General features: G+C 24.8%; 2 protein-coding genes and 1 long non-coding RNA gene across 5 annotated transcripts; all 3 read right to left on the reverse strand.

Annotated features, from left to right (window-relative positions):
• Positions 1–33: 33 nt before the first annotated feature.
• Positions 34–9,236, reverse strand: LOC100570670 (zinc finger protein 33A-like). 3 transcript variants are annotated; one of them, XM_008187857.3, is made up of 3 exons: positions 4,108–6,619; positions 2,143–2,289; positions 34–668 (listed from the first exon to the last, which is right to left on the reverse strand). In XM_008187857.3, the coding sequence occupies exons 1-3, from the start codon at positions 4,232–4,234 to the stop codon at positions 484–486; spliced, it is 459 nt and encodes a 152-aa protein (XP_008186079.1). In that variant the 5' UTR covers positions 4,235–6,619; the 3' UTR covers positions 34–483. The 3 variants fall into 3 exon arrangements, 1 of the variants encoding a protein (XP_008186079.1); XR_003839429.1 differs by lacking the exon at positions 34–668 and adding an exon at positions 6,879–9,236 and having other exon boundaries at positions 2,033–2,289; positions 4,108–6,543; XR_003839428.1 differs by lacking the exon at positions 34–668 and adding an exon at positions 6,653–9,236 and having other exon boundaries at positions 2,033–2,289; positions 4,108–6,543.
• An 827-nt stretch (positions 9,237–10,063) lies between these two features.
• Positions 10,064–10,972, reverse strand: LOC107884542. The gene is made up of 2 exons (XR_001679996.2): positions 10,613–10,972; positions 10,064–10,121 (listed from the first exon to the last, which is right to left on the reverse strand). It is a non-coding gene; the product is annotated as an uncharacterized LOC107884542 (long non-coding RNA).
• A 2,381-nt stretch (positions 10,973–13,353) lies between these two features.
• On the reverse strand, positions 13,354–14,644 carry LOC115034051 (zinc finger protein 586-like). Its single transcript, XM_029489267.1, has 2 exons — positions 14,535–14,644; positions 13,354–13,927 (listed from the first exon to the last, which is right to left on the reverse strand). Exons 1-2 carry the CDS (start codon positions 14,566–14,568, stop codon positions 13,632–13,634), a joined length of 330 nt encoding a protein of 109 aa, XP_029345127.1. The 5' UTR covers positions 14,569–14,644; the 3' UTR covers positions 13,354–13,631.
• Between the last annotated feature and the right edge of the window lie 4,698 nt (positions 14,645–19,342).

Raw genomic sequence — 19,342 nt, forward strand, 5'->3', positions numbered from 1 at the left:
CAAATACTTACTTCAAAACAAAAAAAACCCCATCAAAATAAATAAAAACTCAATTCAAATAATTATCAATTATACTCTTATTACTTTATTATAATAAATATATCAGTTACATAGTATTCGCTAATTATCAAACTAGATTAACTTTAACATTAAATATAAGATATATCGAAGAAATAAAATAATACTAAGTGGAGTTAAGCGCAACAGTGGTCTATCCAATATTATTTTTAAACTAATAAAAGCTAATGAGATATAAAAATATTTTAATGCAACACTGGCCTTCCTTTGTTCTTTTAATTGTATACTAAATGACTACCTATATTATATAATATTAGCATTGATAATTGTATGTTTCATGATAATGTAAAAATACCCCCTAATTATGCCCATTAATCTTTTGATGCAGCATATAGACCACTTTGCGCTCATTCCCTTTTAACATAGTTAACAAATACATGAGTAGATTTTTTTTGTTCTTTTTCTTCAAATAAAAATTTTGTGAACTGATATTACATGATTTTTTAAATGTGATTTATGTTTAAACATTTTATTGCATATACTGCACTGAAACTTCGGTGCCACACCACATTCATATCTTAAATGTGCTTTTAAAGTAGACTTGTGCTTATACTTACGTCCACATCTTAGACAATTTAATAAATTATAATCTGAAAGAATTTTATATAACTTTTTAGTAGATTAAAAACATTTAAAGTATTAAAATAAATAAATCGTTAATTGATGTAAGCCCAAGCAAAATTAATCTTCTACATATTATAAAACCTAACCTATCCTAACCAGGTTACCTTAATATAAATATTGTTAAGATAAATAATTCTGAGCAGGCTACATTTATCTAAAAATTATAAATATCATAACAATATGAACTGGTAACATGGGTATTTTTATAATTTAACAAATTTGGTGAATCTACGACATTTCTCTTCTCTCCCAAACATTTTCCTCCCAACAATGTTTTATACTTATTTATAGTGTCTGAATAAAATAAATTAAAAACTGTGCACTGTTATATTAAATGAAATATCAGGACGTAAGTTTTAATTGTATTTTCTGATGTTGAACCTATTATTTTTTAAAGGATTCGATACTGTGGTGATTTTCTGTTTTGGTCTAGCACACGGGTGACATAGTATTTTAGACCAATTTATCTAATGAAGAGATAAGAATTCTAAAAACAGATTTGAATTTGTCATCAAGTCTACTTGAAATTGACTTTACCAGATTTTTAATATTATCCCCCAAATTCCTAAAAATTTCATATTAAAAAGAATATTTAAAAATTGTTGTATTTCAATTTTCTGAGAAGTTAAAATCAAAAAATCAAAAATGTAGGAAAGTCGATTTCAAGTAGACTTGACCACAAATTCAAATCTGTTTTTAGAATTATCATCGCTTCATTAGATCAATTGGTATGTTTGGAAAAAAACACATTTAAAATACTATGTCATGCATATGTTATTGAATCCCCTTAAGTGTTCAGTGATATTACGCAATTTAAAGTGTTTTATGTCTACTGATTATTTTAATTAATATTAATTATAAGTTTTATTTATAAAAATGTTTGGGGTAAAAATAAAAGATAATATCTGGATATAACTTTTAATCTATTAGTTTGGTAATGCAACAACAATAGACAATTATACTTAAGTGTAACTATTCATACAATGTTTATATATAATATACTCAATACATATACACTTTTTATATGAACACGGGACATGACTAAGCATAATTATATATTTAGTAATTGAAAATAATTATCATTTAAATATATTTTTTTTACTGAAAATATTGTTTTTAGAAATGAATGTAATTATATAAAAACATAGAATGGTTTGCATACCTTTTTAAACACTGTTTTATTTACTAAATATTAGTTATCACATTAATTTTATGAACAATTAAACATTTTTCAATTAGTACATATTATGTAAGGTTCAATATATAAAACATATATTTAAACAAAATAATAATTTATATTAATTTATACTAAATAAATTAAAATTATGTATGTATTTATTTTATTTTTTCTATAGAATTATTTATATTTATTTATTGCAATAATCTTATGAATAGCAAGCATATGACTTTTATGGTGAATTGGTTGCTTAAAGTTTTTACCACAAATATTACATTGAAATTGAGGTTTGACCCCACACTCGTACTTCATATGTAGTTTTACAGCTCTTTTTGATTTATATTTACGACCACACATTTTTGGACAGTAGAATAAACAACCCAAGACATCGGTTTCTATAACCCAACCATCTAAAGAATAAAATATAAAATATGAATTAGGTACTTGAATTAAATTAAAAATCCAATTAAAATCTATAAACACATACTAAAACAATATAAATTATAAGCCACATAACCTTAAGCTTTCATAAGGATATGAAATATTACTCTTGGCATGAATACATTATATACAATTATGAATTATGGACTTTTCCCAAATTTAATACAAAACATTGTAATAAGGGAAACTGTTTTTTTTTTTTTTTTAAACAATAAACATAACTTAAATTAATTTTTTCTTTTAAAATATAATTATTATATGACACAAAATAAAAACCAATATAAATTAAAATAAAACTATAAAATGTATTTATTTATTAATATAAAAGTGTATCTTCTCTTAGATAAGCTTCCATATTGATCATTAATAGACAAGCTGCCGAAGCAGGAAAAAGGAAAATTAAAAAAAAAATAAAAATTTTTACTTTTTTTCAAATATAGCTTTTTAATTAAATTACATTTTGATAATTTCCAACCAAACAATTATAATTCAGGTTATCACTAATCTTGTGATATAATATACATATACATTATGTTAATTCCAAGGAATTATTTATAAGAAAAAAAACTAAAAGTAATTCAATGAAATGTTTTAAATAAAATAGTAATAATGTTATAAAAATACTTTGCTGAAGAACAATAATTGATTTATTCCTCAGACATTGCTTATAAATCATGTAATAGGTAACATTATCAACCTCTGATTAAATAAAATGAATGTAGAATCCAGTTAATTAATTTATAAATATTAATATAAATAGGCAAGTAACTCAAACCATCCTGAAATACATGTTGAATGATCAATATCCAAAATTTTGTTTAAGTAAATATTATTACAACTAAAAATTCATATGCAAAAGTAAACTAATTTATAATAAACAAAAAATAGTACTGATTGTGATAACTTTATAAAGTTAAAACTATACAGATATTTTAAATATTAAAAATAATAAAAAAATTTAAATCTATGTTCTAAACAACTATAAATATAAACTGTTGTTCATAATATAAAATTAAATTAGTTTCAATACATTTTAAATGAATTGATATAAAATTCTGAGTAGTACGCCCAAACTAACCTGGTTATGAATAAAGGTAAACTATGATTAGCTCATACACAATATATATTGATATTTTAGTTTCACTTTTAAGCTACCTAATTTTATAATAAGTTAATGCAGTCTACACAATTATTCAAAAGTAATTGAAGGACACAATGAATGTTATTCATAAAGTGCAATATAATATTTAGCTAATAAGTACATATAGAGTGTCTTACTACTGTAGGTACCACATATTTACTAAAATATTATGTAGTTTTCTACTGAAAATGTTTCTTCTGTTTCTCCCTAATTAATTGTGAATTTGGCATATGATTCAATTGTCTTTCCTTTACCACAATTGCATTAGATTAGGTTCAAGGCATTAGTATAATTTTCCAATTAAAAGTCTTTTCCTATAGATATAAATAATTCAACGATTAAATATTTACATAAATTACCCCTAAAAATGGGCACCTAATATTTTTAGGTAGGTAACACAGAACAAAAAAAAATATTTTGAGTAAATCAAAATTATTTAAATTAAAACAAGAATAGTCTAGGTATAATTTCAACAAATATAAATAAGAAAAAATTGTTTCAGTACAATGTGTTCAGTCACATAGGAGTTTGACAATATTGGGTAATATTTGAATAATTACTGATTTTTGATTAGCACTACTAATTTTACAACCATAAAATATCATAATTTTACTATGTTAATACTTTATTCAGAATAAAAGTGTACCTTGGCGGCGACCAGTTTTCGTCCGTGATAGATGCATTATCAAATGCTTCCCCCACCAAATTGACGAGCAAGGCCAGTGCTTGCGAACAAAGCCATGGTCATGCACAGAAGTTAGCCACCGAGGCATGTAGGGATTGGTGCAATGTGTTATCTACCGACAAATTTATAGTTGAACGTGTGATCTACCGACTAACTTTTTATAAATGATATTCAAAATAGTCACATCTTTACTAAAATGTTACTTATTAAGTTTATCTTTAAATCTGATAAAAAATCATCAAATATTAAAATTTTTATTAAGTTAAACAATTGCTACACCATTCATTTATTAGTTAGCCCAATACCAGACAAGTCTTATTATTTTCATTAGAGCAAAAATACTATAACATTGCAAGTAAAAATTGGATTTCCAGCGTGAATTATTTGTCTGGCATCATTTTTTAGTACCTGTCACATTTTTTTAAAAGTGTTGCCCAAATATTTTTATTACTGGTCCTTATCATTTCATGTAATTATCCACTACATTAATTGCAATCAATATTCTTTTACAAGAAATGATACTTTTATGACCATTCTTAATTAAAAGGTTGTAATACTCAATACAATTTACATCATTCATAATTATGTTTTGTTGTTGTAGTGCAATTAATTAATTATTAAACAGATATCATATTAATATCATTAAAGTACTATTACATATAATGTAAATATCAGTTATCAGTAGATTGCACGTTCTACCTATAATGCTTCATTGTAGATAGCCGTTTGTTGGTAGATCAGACATTGGACTAGTCCCAAAAGACAAATAATAAATTAAAGTAGGTACCTAATAATATATTCCAACTATACTCTGTTCAAAATGAGAAGATGGCCAGGCGGCCGAGTTGTGCGCATGGGCATGGCTTTGTTCCGTGCCAGCGCCAGACGCGTCGCCATAGTGGGGACGGCGTCTTACCATATTTCTGACCACCGCCTGATGAAAACTGGTCGCGGCCGAGTCATCATCTCATGTTGAACAGAGTATAGTATCTAAATTACTTTTCATAAGTAATTACTTATAATTGTGTTAAAATTAAAATACATAGAATTATATGAATTTTACTAAATACAAATTTTAAGTTATGTTGTGTGCAGGATTGGGCAAATCATAGTTACGTGTAACTAAGTAATGTAACTCTGTTCTTTTTGTAAGTTGTAACAAGTTATTCATTTTTAATTTCGCTTGTAACTTGTAGCTTGTTACAAATTAAAAGGTTTCCACAAATAAATTGAGTAACTTGCCCAACCCTGGTTTTGTATAATTGCAATATTATTACAACACAATCCCATGATCTCGAATCATATGAACTTTAAACGTACATTTATGCTTATAACTTTTATGACACACTTGACAGTGAAATTGTGGGTCTACTCCACATTCATATTTAAGATGAGTATACAACGCTGTTTTTGACTTATATTTTCGGCCACATTTGTTGGTACAGAAAAATACATCTTCATCATCTAAAAATGCATTTATATATTCTATAAGTTGATGAGGTAAGACAATTAATATAATATGATTTCATAATAGTTCAACTAAGTATAGGTTAACTATCTAGTATCTATATTAAACATAGTACACTTAATTTGTATGGTGTATATGAATACAAATATAATTAATTTAAAATACATGCAAATAATTAAAATAAAATACAACATATTGGGAAGCAAGTATACACTGTTAAAATATAATCAAAAATATGTATTTAATTTATTGATTTAATTGTACATGGATAACTTGTACATTTTACTAGTTCATTTAAATCAACCTCTACTTTCAATAATCTAACTAATATACTAATATAAAATTATATATTTATCAACAAAAAAATTACATTTAAAAGACAAATTAGATTTTATACTATAACAATTGTTTAAAACATTATGATTGTAGGTAGAAGATACATCTAGTGAAACATAATTTTGTTACAATATTGATCTGTTTTATAGCCTTTTACACATACATTAAATATTTAAAACACGGAAAATTTAAAAATAGTTTAATTATGTACTTATCTAGTTCCATTAAAACCAACTATAAGACTTGAAAAGTCAATTCATAAAGAAATACATTTATATTTTAACAAACTATGAAAATGTCTAACAATGTAAATTATCTTAATTATGTGTGTTTTGAATCGTCTTAAGAGCCAAAGATCATTGGTGTCTCTTCATTGCAAACCATTTCTTTGTTAAACGCAATTAGTGATCTGTGCACATGTAGTATATGAGATTGGAATGACCATTTTCGTTTGAATGCTTTCAAACAATGCTTACATCGAAATTTAGGTTCTACACCACATTCATCCTTTAAATGAGTATATATTCCTGGTTTTGTTTTATATGACCGATTACAGCCAGCATTTGGACATTTATAAATAACCTTGGGAATATCTAAAATAAAAATAAAACAAAAAAAATAATACATTAATTAAAGAATATAAAGTTTTAAATAAAAATTGTTTTATGAATTATTAAGAATATTAACAAATGCAATCCTTACACTTTTGAAGAACATATTAAAAGCAAAACTAACTTAAGCAGAGATAATGTTAAATATTTAACTTTATGAATTTATAAAGGTAACACAATTTTCAAAATGATTATATATTTAATTTTTTATATACAAAATCTTATCTAACTAAAACATAATTTAATTATGATTATTCTCCCACTATCCATATGAACATTATTCATTTTTAATTATAGTATACTAAATAGGCACTTACACAAGGAGGTTTTCGGGTTTCAGACAACCCCTACCACAAAAAAAAAAATTGTAAACAAAAGCATTTTTTGATTATATATTATTTATTTATATATTGGTTTGGTTGATTTATAAATACTTCCACCATTAAATGTTTATAATACAAATTTATGGTTTATTCCAAATATTTTTATATTACTTGTACCAGGCACGTAGTCAAGGGAGAGGGGTGGTGTTTTGGATTGGTTGCCTCCCTCGGCAGTATAATCAAATATATAAGATGTGTAAACGGCCTTCCCACTCCTAAGTTATATTTTAATATTAAATTAAAACACATCCCATTAAATATGCATAGCCACATGCTTGACTTGTACTTGTATATAAAGTGGTATTTAAACTAAAACAATTTACTGTAAAAACAAAAAAAACTTAAAATACCCACATGTTTTCCCCTTTATTATAATTATACAGAAAAATAATGTATTCAGTATTTGTTTAACATTAAATAATAGACATATTAAAAATATTAGGTAGACAAACATATAAAAATTGTAAATTTCTTGTTTCTAAAAAAATGCTAAAACTAATTTACATATTTAACTGTAAGAATTTTAGATACATTTGTTAAGTATAAGAAATTAAAATAAAATACTAAATTTACTACATGCTTATCTTTTTAATATATAAAACGGTTATTATTCTTTTATGGACGTCTTACAATAAATTTAATAAACATACAGAGTTCAGTTTAATCACTATAACTTATACTACAATAACAGTACAATATCAATAATAAAATTAATGCATAAAAATATATAAGAGGTTTTACTGTCGGACCAAAATGTATGCTAAAAAAAATATAAGAAAAGTTTGTATTTTTTTTAAAAAAATTCAACAAAAATGATTGTATCCTAACCATTTTACAGGGAAAAAAATGCTAAACCCATACTTTTTCAAATATTATAATCTGTATGGAGGATGAAGTGTAGAAAATTTTAAAGAGTGACATTGTTGGAAAAAAGAGCATTTGTATAAGAGAAATTGAAAGCAAGAGGAAACAAGATTTTTTCAATTGAAAAAAGAGCAGATTAATACATAATGAAAGTTACATGACAATAATCGCAATAAGAGAGAATAGAACTATTCATCCACAAATCAAACAAGTGATGAGGTACAAGATTCTGGAATGTACTAATCTTTAAGGCGTAAACCAATGAACGAATGGACATTTTAAGAGAAATTAAATACAGAAATTAAGTATTTTAGAAAATGTTCCCATTTAAGATTTCAAAGTTAATGGGTGGATTATCGTTGAGTGGCAAAAATTCATTAAAATAAGGGCACTGGGATACCTGAAATAAAATAGTTGTTAAAGTGTAGCTAGCCAGGGGGAATCAGTGTCTTAGTTGCCAATAATATCAATATGCCTGGGAATTCAATGAGATGAAAATAGACACCGATGTGAAGAATGGATTTTTAAAACGATGGGGGAACATTTGGTAAGGAAGGTATTGTCAGCTATAGCTAAAAGGTTAGCTTGAGAACCAGAGATTATAATGTAGTGTCCAGATGCATGAGGACTAATACGGGTAAGAACTTCTATAATGGCACTGCATTAAGTAGTAAAAGAAGATACGTGAGAAGATACAATGGCAGCAAATGGAATTTGAGATCAGAAAGAAAGTAAGCGAATCAGCCTACTGATAGTGAAACAGATCAATCAGTGGAAACCATGGTACTCAAAGAAAAATTATCTTTGTGGTACTAAATTTACTGTTGGTTGGATGTGGAGCCAAAGAACATAATTATATTGGAGTATATCCAAGGAATTTAGGAGTCACCACCACTGAAGGATTAGATAAGTTATTAATTATTAAAGTGTTTTATAAATAAATATATGTCGGTACTTGATTCTAATTTTTATATAACTGGCGGCCATATTAATAATGGAATATAAAATAAATTCTATACTCAATTAGCTTAATTTTAAAAAGTTATGTGCGAAATATATTTTTTTTTCTTATTTGTAATTAGTTTATAAATGTTTACTCAAAGAAAAGGATAACTCCGTTTCGATAGTAAGATTTGGTATTGTACTAATGTTGAAAGTGATGGAATTAACTGTTATTCCAGAATACATTTTAAAGGCAGTCAGATAAAATAGATGGTAAATCCCAAAAATTTGATGTTAATCTTTAATAGTTGAGTTACCTAATAATCTAAGATTATTAATTTCTATTAGTATCCAAATAGTTATGTACATTTTAAAGTTATAATATGAATACATGTAACGTGCAGAAGGAATAAAAAAATGTGATGAATACATAAGGTATACACAGTAAAAACTTAGTAGGAACACAACATAAACAAAAACAAAAACATATATACATATATAAGCATTGTACACGGCTTATTTTATTTGTTAACTATTTATTTTTGAATGAAAGGTAAATAAACTTTTTCTTTTACAAAACTATTATAATTGTTTGATGAAATGATTTGATTTATTTAAACTATAGAATTAGATACTTAAAAAAAATATTTTATTACAATATTATTACTTAACATTACACATAAAAAATAATAAAAACTAATAATAATAAAAATTTCATTTAATTTTAATTTTTTTATCAGCCATTTTAAATTAAGCATTTTTTTTAAGGTTCTTGATGTATCCATCAGTAAAAATTTATTTACACTAATCATTATATTCCGGCCATCTAGAGAGTGCTACTCATTAGCGCATCCAAATGAATTTCTTCATTTCTGTGGTTTCGTAGCAAAATGTCTCCCACTCTACTACTTACTTGCTACTGTAAAATCTCTCACTCACAGCAACGGTGGCCAGCGTTCAGGCAGGTTTAGTGGTGGGAGTGCGCGAGAACGGACGAGTATAGGTCACCACCCAGAAGTGCTCTCTCAGAGGCCGGAGTATAATAACTTTAATAACTAAAATCATTGTATATTAGATACATACAGATAAAATAACCATGAATAAGCAATTATTGGTATAATAGTATTAAAAAAAATTAAAAATAACTGTTAAGTTAGTTAAGTATAGATCTTTGATGTACATTAATCATATGAGTCTTATAGGTGAACTTTTGTTTAAAGCTCTTATTACACATAACACAATGAAATTGAGGTTCAAGTCCACATTCATATTTTAGATGAGCACCTAACGATCGCTGCATTTTAAATTTTCTGCCACACTTTTCATTTGGACACCGGTGAATATTTGCTTTAGTCACAATTTGTATTATACCTAAAAATCAGAAAATAATCACATTATTTCATACTTTTATTTAAATTTATTTTCTTCATGTATGGTCACAAAAGTAAGCAAAAGCAAATGTTTAATTAATAGTGTATTTCAAGAAATCAAGTTAAATAATAATATAAAACTAAAAAATTATATTTTAACTGTAGTATACTACAACTATCTAAAATAAATTTGTATAACGCAATTTGACATTGTTTAAAATATACAAATGAATAAAAATATAAAATACATCAGTATATTATGTACATAATTAATATGAAGCTGAAATTACAATTATGTTTTATATACTATGAAATAATATAAATATAAAAACATTAGGTAATTATATTGTAAAGGTATATACTATATAAAAAATATTTACACTTATACTTTTTATAATTTATAAATAAAAATGAATGAATTAATATTATAATTTAGAATAAAAATACAAACTTTTTAAAATTTTAATGCATGATGTGTTAAAATATAGTTACCAGTTGCTACATTATATTGTCTAAACAAGTTGCTTATGTTTAGATATCATATGACACTTATAACTTCCTGGTTGCTTAAAAGATTTCATACATAATGTGCACCTAAACATTGGTTTTACCCCACATTCGTATTTCTGATGAGTGTACAGTGCATTTCTTGATTTGTACACTTTGTTACAGTTACTTTTTGTACATGAAAAACACAAAGCACCTGAAAAATATAATATAATTTAAGGATTTACAATCAATTAACTAAATTATCATAGAAAACATTACATAGTTTTTACCTCAAAATATAAATAAATAATACAATATTATATTAAAACAAAAACATAATTTTAACTACATACATTTTATACTAAAAAAGTGTAAAATTTAAACACTACAGTAAAATAACTAAAATATTTTATTTTTATATTAGTATATGGGAATAACAATATTAAATTATTATAACAGCTTAATAATTATTATGCCAATGTTTCAATTTATATTTTATTGTATACCTCTATTACGGATTAACATATAAAAAATATATTTTATAAAACCAAAGGAAAACCTCAAAAAATGTTAACGTATGCAATTCGAATGGATTCATTATTCACTTCTTTCAAATTTAGAATAATATAAAAACTAAAACAACTAATCCGTGCCTGATTAAACATTTTATAGACACATTTCTGAGATTTGAAGTACCTTATGGCTTACATACCTCACAATTATTCTCATTATGTTTGAGTACTTAATTTTTAATATGAATTTCTGGTCATGATCAGTGGTTTAACCAAATTGATCATCCAACTTTATTGTAAAGTCAAAAGTTTCTCTTAAATTCAATTTCCTATTATACTACCACACACATCACCAATTACAAGCAAAATAAGGCCCCTTGGCCATCATTGATCATTATCCAATTTTAAACTCTTCCTTTGATGCAATCAATCAATTTGCACAGTTCCCATAACACACAAAAAAGAAAACACATTGGCCTACCTTTATATTAGCTCATATTCTACATCTTTATCATCATTGAGTTAGGATTATCAACCTAATTTGGTGTCTGAAGACTAGCATCAAACTTTGCCCAAACACTATCAAAGTTTTAGTTCATGTTTTTGTTGGTCAACTCACAAAACCCATAAAGAAATTTTACCAGTAATTTGGTTTTGTTCATCACGAGTTTCTTTATAACATAAAATATTAATATCAATAACTTTACATCTAATGTGGCCACTTATGCTTATACTTTATAGGTGCAATACAGAAGATTGGTGGCTCTTAGCCTCATAAAATTTTCCTCAAAAATTAAGAAGAGAATATAAGCTTAAAGCCAACTCAATAAAAAGGAGAAGATCCTCAAAATGTTTATATTAGTTGTGAATTACTCATAGCTAACATTTTGTCATTTACATTTATATTGCATTATTTTTCTAAAAAAAATTTGTTACTCAGGTGTTTACTTTCCATTCAACGTTCATAATGCAATGAATATATTATATAATTATCAACATGAATTTAATTTAAAATATTTAACTATCTATGAATATCAAGTTACTAAAAATAAAAAAAGTGCATGTTGCAATTAAGCTCTGATGAAGTAAAAATTCTTTACAGAGGGTACAAAAGAAAAACCCTTCAGGTAGGTATCATGGCCAGCTGTCACATGGCACACGTCTGTTTTAATTATATAAAAAAAAAAAACTGGTTTCCCTGACTGGCAAACCTGTATCTAACATGTCGTGATGGCCAACCGTGATGCCAACCAAGAGGGTTTTTTTCTCATACCCTCTGTAAAGAAGTTTCATTTGAATAATTTAAAAGCTATTACCATTCCTACTTATTAAATATCATTCATATTTATAAATTTTGAATAATTAATCATTAATATGGAAAAATGTTTAGGTAATATTTATCGAATAAAAATACTTTCATAAATGTTCATGAGAAATTACCCAAAATTGTTATTAAAAAATATTTGAAAATAATATAATAGTACATAATTATAATTGAGTTACTTTATATAACATTAGTGTAAACAATTAAAAATGAACAATGAATAACATTTATATAATATAATTAAGATAACAATCAGTTAGGTGAGAAAAATAATATAATATACTGATTTAACAAATAAATAAAATATTTTAACCGGATATTAACAATAATAATAATAATAATAATAATAATAATATCTATAGTAAAAACAATAACAATAATACATTTTTTTCTAATTTTTATAATGACTCAAAATAATAACAACAAAAAAAACTATACCATAACATTCAAGTACGACATTGCACAAAACAATGAAAAATAAAATAGTTAAACATAAAAACTGATAACATAATCATTAAAAAGTTATACAAAAAAATCTGTAACAGAAAAATTTTAAATTTGAATAAATTTAATATCAATTATTGTACAATGTTCATGTATTTTTTTGATAAAATAATAAATAGTATATAAATGGTTTTAAACTGTAATATACTAAAAGACATCAAAAGTAATAATTACGACATAACAATTGAAATTCTAAATGAAAAATAAATTAGTGAAATTGTTTTGAAAAGCCTTGACAATATGTTTTAATTTAAGTCAAAAACAATATATGATAAATAATAAAAATTATTGTTTGTGCATTTCTATTTAATTAAAAAACAATTTTTAATGGTTTTAATATTTTGTAATTCCATATTTTTCTGCTATTTTTTTTTAACATAATTAATAAAAACACAAATTTTTTCACCTTTCAATATTTATATATCAATGCAGAGCATATTTAATAATTTTAATAATTTTAATAATTTTATTGTCGACTGAATACTTTGTTGAAGTCCGTTTATATTTCAATATTTTTAACATTGATTTTAATAATGATTAAACTAGTTAATAAATTGAGTCCAAAAATAAAAATGCCTTATTTGTATTGAAATATATAATTTTTGGTGTGTAAATGCATGTTTCAGAACTTATTAATCCTGTCTATTATAACACAATTTAAAGTAATTTGTCTGAATTAGGATTATTGAGAGTCAGTGTTGTAAAACCATAAAGGATTGCAATTATCATCTTCAGCCTCCTTTTTCACAGAACCTGGCAGGTGAACAAGCATGTGTCTTCGCATATTACTATGACGAGCAAAGCTTTTTCCACAATAATTGCACTTGAACTGCGGATCGATGCCACACTCATATTTGAGATGATTGTACAAACCACTTTTACTTTTATAGTGACTACCACAATTTTTTGGACAGGTGATCCGCCCATCAGAGCCTGTTTCTTTCAACTGTTTGTTAACCATTCGCCATCGGAGACTACCTGAGAACACGATAACAAAAAGGGACACCTGTGACATGAGCAATCAAAAAAAAAAAAAAATTACATGGACGGTACTCAAGCACCTGTTACTATTAAAAGACAATTTATATTTTGTTAAACTGCAGAACAAATTGGTTTGTTATTGATGTTAGTTAGAAGCATAGCACTGTTGAAGCTAACGGTCAAAGAGTCTGAATGAATGAAACAAACCCTAAATTGAATGTGTCTTTGTATAACCTTAATCATATTCATATAGGTAGAAGATAAATCTTCTGAGATACAAAATATGTATACAAAATTAACAGCATAATAGTATAAAACAAAAAATTCAATAAACATCTCAAATAGACATATTAGAAGACTATTTTTATAAATAATTTTCTAAGATCAAAAAAAAATAAATATTATTTTATGGTATTTGGATCATTAACTAAATCAAAAAAAGTATATTTAATTCTATCATTCTCATATTTATATAATCTAACATTACACTAATATTATTATTCCGTCTATAAAAAATGTATATGATTGTATAACATTAAAATACAAATTAATATAAAAGTATAAATTCTATAATTTTACAAAATAATAAAATCTATGTACCTACCATATACATGTAGATATTTGAATTTCAAGTACATAAGAATATAAAAATTTATAGTTGTAATATTTTACATTTTTTCAACTGTATTATAGATGAAAACAGTATGATCTTGAAAAATAAAATAAAGACTAACAATAAATACAATTTGAAAATACTCTGTAATTTATTTGTATAAACAGGTATATTATTTTACACAATTACAGACAAATTATTAGTCAAATTACATTAATGGGTGTAAAGTATAATTTTTTAAGCTATAATCGCTTTTCAAATGTAGCTACTTAATTATTTTTGTTTGGGAAATGAGATGATAGAAATAGATAAATATTTATAGGGCTCCTAGTTTTGATAAGATACTTATGTTTACAATTTGTTATACACATTATACTGGATTTATTTAAGATGTTACCGCTACAGATCTAGAACTACTTTTTGCCCTACACTTTACGAAACAGAACATTAGCACACTGGTACCACATACAACATTTGTCTATGATCACATATATAGGCAACATTTTCAATTTAATATACAAAAAACAATGTATTGTCTACTAATTTATTATTTACCATATATTTCGCATTTACCATAATAACATTTTTACTTCACTTCGGAAAGTATTTTTAAATAAGGTATATAATTTTTTTTTTTTATTATTGAGCTTAAACCCAGTAACCATTAGCTGTTTTTTTTTTGTTGTTTTGTAGGGGGGAGGAGCGGTTGGAACAGTTGGTTGAAACACGTGTGTTTTTAGGTTTGGCAGAATTTCAAATTGAGCATCCGTAGGTTTCTACTATGCCCGGTAGGGGGACGGCAGCCTCACTCTCTAGACAGTTGCCTACCTAGAGAGAGGAGGCCCGTGGTCGAGATTCGAACTAGCGAGTGTACACGTCGAAAGTGATGCCGTACTCTGCTCGACTACTCCGTCCTCCAGGTATTTAATGCTTTCCTTTTTTCAGTATTAATAACTTTTCCTAACCATCATTTATGTGTGATATGGTTAAAAAAAATCATAATAACATATTTTATTTATTTTAATTTAATAACTTTTATTGTTAACATTTTAAATAAACATTATTAGTGAGTGAATTAAATACAAATAACCACTGTGAATCAATGTAACTTACAAAATATTTAAAATAAAATTAACATAAATAAATTGTATTTCAAATTTAAATAAATTCTATACAGAAAAATATGATCACCAAAAATATATTTTTCAGAATACCAATAAAATTTACTTTGAATTATTGAAAATAATGAACAATTTTAACTGTCTCATCAAATCATAACATTTAATCGACAAACTATTTAGATCAACCACAAAACAAATTGATAGTTAAATGTCCCGTATACAATCCTCCTAACATCAAATAAAATATTTCCTAACAAATTTGAATGTTAACATTGCATTGTTATATTTTTAGATACATATATTATATTTTAAATTAAAAATATGAATTGAAGAAAAAAATTATTTAATTTAAAATAAATTATTATTTATATTATATCGTATTTATCCAATGGTTTTTATTTTTTTAATTACTTATAATCAGTCGAATTTAAAGAAAGACTATAGTTATGAACAAGCACTTCATGTCGCCTGCAATTACTCTTGATTGAAAATTTTCTTGAACACATGGCACAAGAGAATTGAGGTTCTTTTCCACACTCAAATTTTACATGTGATCGTAAGCTTGCCATATGTTTATACCGCTTGCCGCAAATTGTACAAAAATATGGATTATGAAGACAACTAGCTGTAAACAAAAACTACAAGTCACAAACAAAACACCAAGAACTCTAAATGTTGTTCATTAACTACCTACATCCAAAACATGACAATACTAATAAATAAACTCACACGGTATAGTTCAACCAATATTACGTACAGTGGTTCTTATGTAACTACTACAGTAAATTAAACTGAAATTAATTCATATGTATAGTTATTGATGTAAAAGAACCAGATATATGAAGGTACACAATAAATGCATAACATAAAAAATTACAAAACTAAAAATAAGAGTATAAAAATCAAAAATACCTTAAGTTGGCAATGTAAATTATAAATAAGTATGGATAAATAAGTATAAATTATATTATATTGTGCGTCTTATTCTAGAAATTACATGAACATTTTATACTATTAAAATAACATTATAATTAAACTTTGCAAAAGTAAAAAAACAGGCATAAGAATAAATTTAAAAAAATTTAAAAAATATTTCAATTATATAACCAACACAACAACCCAAAAATATCCCAATAATAAATTAGAAATGATCAACAAATAATATAATAATTTTGGTATAAGCTTTTTAACAATCATAAAATTATGTTTTTATAGTGATTACTACAGTGTAATACTAAAATCTGAGCTGAGATGTCTCGCAACCATATGTGACTGTAAATGGACCTTTTGATAAAATCTCTTCAAACATATGTAACAAAAAAATTGTCTAGTTTTCTGACACTCATATCTTAAATGTCTGTACAATCCTGGTTTGTATTTATATCTCTTACCACAATTATCTCGAGGGCATTTAAAAAACCCATCATGACTCATCACAGCAAATTTGGCCTCTGAAAAATAAAATAAATAAAATAGATAAGACTGTAACATAATTATAATGAAAATACAGGCATTTACTCATTTAAATGAAATATATATATATATATATATATATAATATGTAGGTAAAGTAAACTTGTACCTGTTCCGCCACCAAAAAAATTAATAAAAATAAAAATATACAAGTGGTAAAAATAATTAATGTACAATCATAATAAAAATTATTTTTCTATAATCATCACCACAATAAAATAACAATATCGATATCAAATAAAATGTTTATGATCAAACTATTGTAATTACACATTTGTGTACCTAATTAAAATAGTTAAATTTTTTTTCATAAATTATGATGTATTGAATGGAAATTTAACTTAAGAGTTAATTTTTAGATATAGGTTGAAAATACTTTCTTACCATGAGCAAATAAAAGTGAACTCGTTCTATAAATTAATTCCATTCAGAAATATTTTCAGAATGTGCTGATGTGTTCAAATTTATAATGATATAATATAACTATCCTGCACCGATTAAGACAAAGGGAGACCAAAGGAGTAAGGTTTTTTTTTATTATAATAACAAATAATTTTCAAATTGAATTATTTTTAATTTACCATTTAATATACCTATGCTATATTCTTAGTATATAATACTATCTCGTTAAAATTAGTCATTAGCATTTAATTTGACATTTATTCAGTTTAATATTATATTGTCTAATTAATGTATTTCTAATCCATATTTTATTAATTTTTGAATACGAAATGTTAGCACTACATCATTAATTTTTTTTTTATTCTTTTTTTTTTTTTTTTTTTTAACTAGACAATTGTACAATCTGTAATATAATGGTTTACAATAAGCACAAGTGATAAAAGTATAAGTATAGAAAAGACAAAATAATAGGGTAATGTAACAAACAGGTTGATAATTACAATTATTTACATCAAAGGGGGGATGAGTGAAGAGACCATCCATTGATGGGACTTCGTGACATGTGGTGGTAGGGGTTAGTCTAAAAGTAAATCACGACACTACGTTCATTTAGTCATCATTAATTTAAAACTGTAAAATATAAATCGCGGAAAAAAGCTCACAGAAAGGACAAAATGCCAGAAATATAAATATGAACACAAAATTATGTATACGTCATGATATATTGTGTTATACCTTACAAGTTATAAGTAAAAAAAAAACAGTCTTAGATATATAGATACTACTATAAGTTATAAGTCAAAAAACATAAGTCTTAGGTATATACATTCTAAAATGTATACAAAAATTACACAACTATATAAATAATATAATAAATTAATACAAAACAGGCGGAACTATAATATATTTAGATAACAGATAAGATTTTAGTATGGATATATACCTAAGACTTATAACTTATAACACAATGTATCATGATGTATACATAATATTGTGTTCTTATTTATATTTATATTTTATTTACAATCTATATTTTATACAATTAACAATTAATTATTATTTTCATTATAATATATTATAATATTTTGTCTTAGGTACATGGTAATTACTAATTAGGAGTAGAGTACACATGTGTTCACATTTATATTTATTTTTATATTTCTGGACTTTTTTTCTGCCTGTCGTAAAGTATTCATGATAATATAATTATTTTAATTAATTTGTAAAATTAGATAAATCATTGTCTTCATGAATGAAAAAATAATCATTTAATATTCAGAAACATTGTTATTTTTATGTTACGTTTAATTTGCTTGATAAATATAAATAAATTAAAAGCAATTCATTTATAGAATTTTAAAATTAACAAGGTTAGGTATAAAATAGGAATAATTATTATCAAACACAAATAATAAATAATAAAAATAAAAATGTATAAATAATAGTAATATTATTTAAATGTGTAAAATATTGTGAAGTTAAGGTGAAATTTTGACATATACTTGAAATGATGTTTACAATTTCTTTCAAATTAAAGACAGTGTATTACAAATTAATAATAACATTTTAATCTCCCTTTTTATACAACTTGAGGTAAAGGAACAACATTTAATAAGTATACCAAAAAGATGTTTTCCAATAAACACCTGAAGATTAATTATTTGTTTTAATGAACTTTAATTATTTGCTGAATTATATATATTTAAACAAAATGTCACTATTTTATTTAGTCATTTTTTACTAATTTAAATTTTATAAATTTCCATTATAGATTTAATAATATTTGTTTGGATAACACTATATT

This window comes from Acyrthosiphon pisum, chromosome A2, assembly GCF_005508785.2.
Source record: "Acyrthosiphon pisum isolate AL4f chromosome A2, pea_aphid_22Mar2018_4r6ur, whole genome shotgun sequence".
Lineage (NCBI taxonomy): Eukaryota > Metazoa > Arthropoda > Insecta > Hemiptera > Aphididae > Acyrthosiphon > Acyrthosiphon pisum.

Excerpts from the sequence above, each read along its gene's own strand:
- LOC100570670 (XM_008187857.3), bottom strand. The coding sequence starts at position 4,234 with ATGCCTCGGTGGCTAACTTCTGTGCATGACCATGGCTTTGTTCGCAAG. Across the intron at positions 2,290-4,107 it reads GAAAACTGGTCGCCGCCAAG|ATGGTTGGGTTATAGAAACC; the intron begins GTACACTTTTAT and ends TTTATTCTTTAG. Across the intron at positions 669-2,142 it reads ATTTCAATGTAATATTTGTG|ATTATAATTTATTAAATTGT; the intron begins GTAAAAACTTTA and ends AAATTCTTTCAG.
- LOC115034051 (XM_029489267.1), bottom strand. The coding sequence starts at position 14,568 with ATGTACTTGAAATTCAAATATCTACATGTATATG. Across the intron at positions 13,928-14,534 it reads CAAATATCTACATGTATATG|GTAGTCTCCGATGGCGAATG; the intron begins GTAGGTACATAG and ends TCGTGTTCTCAG.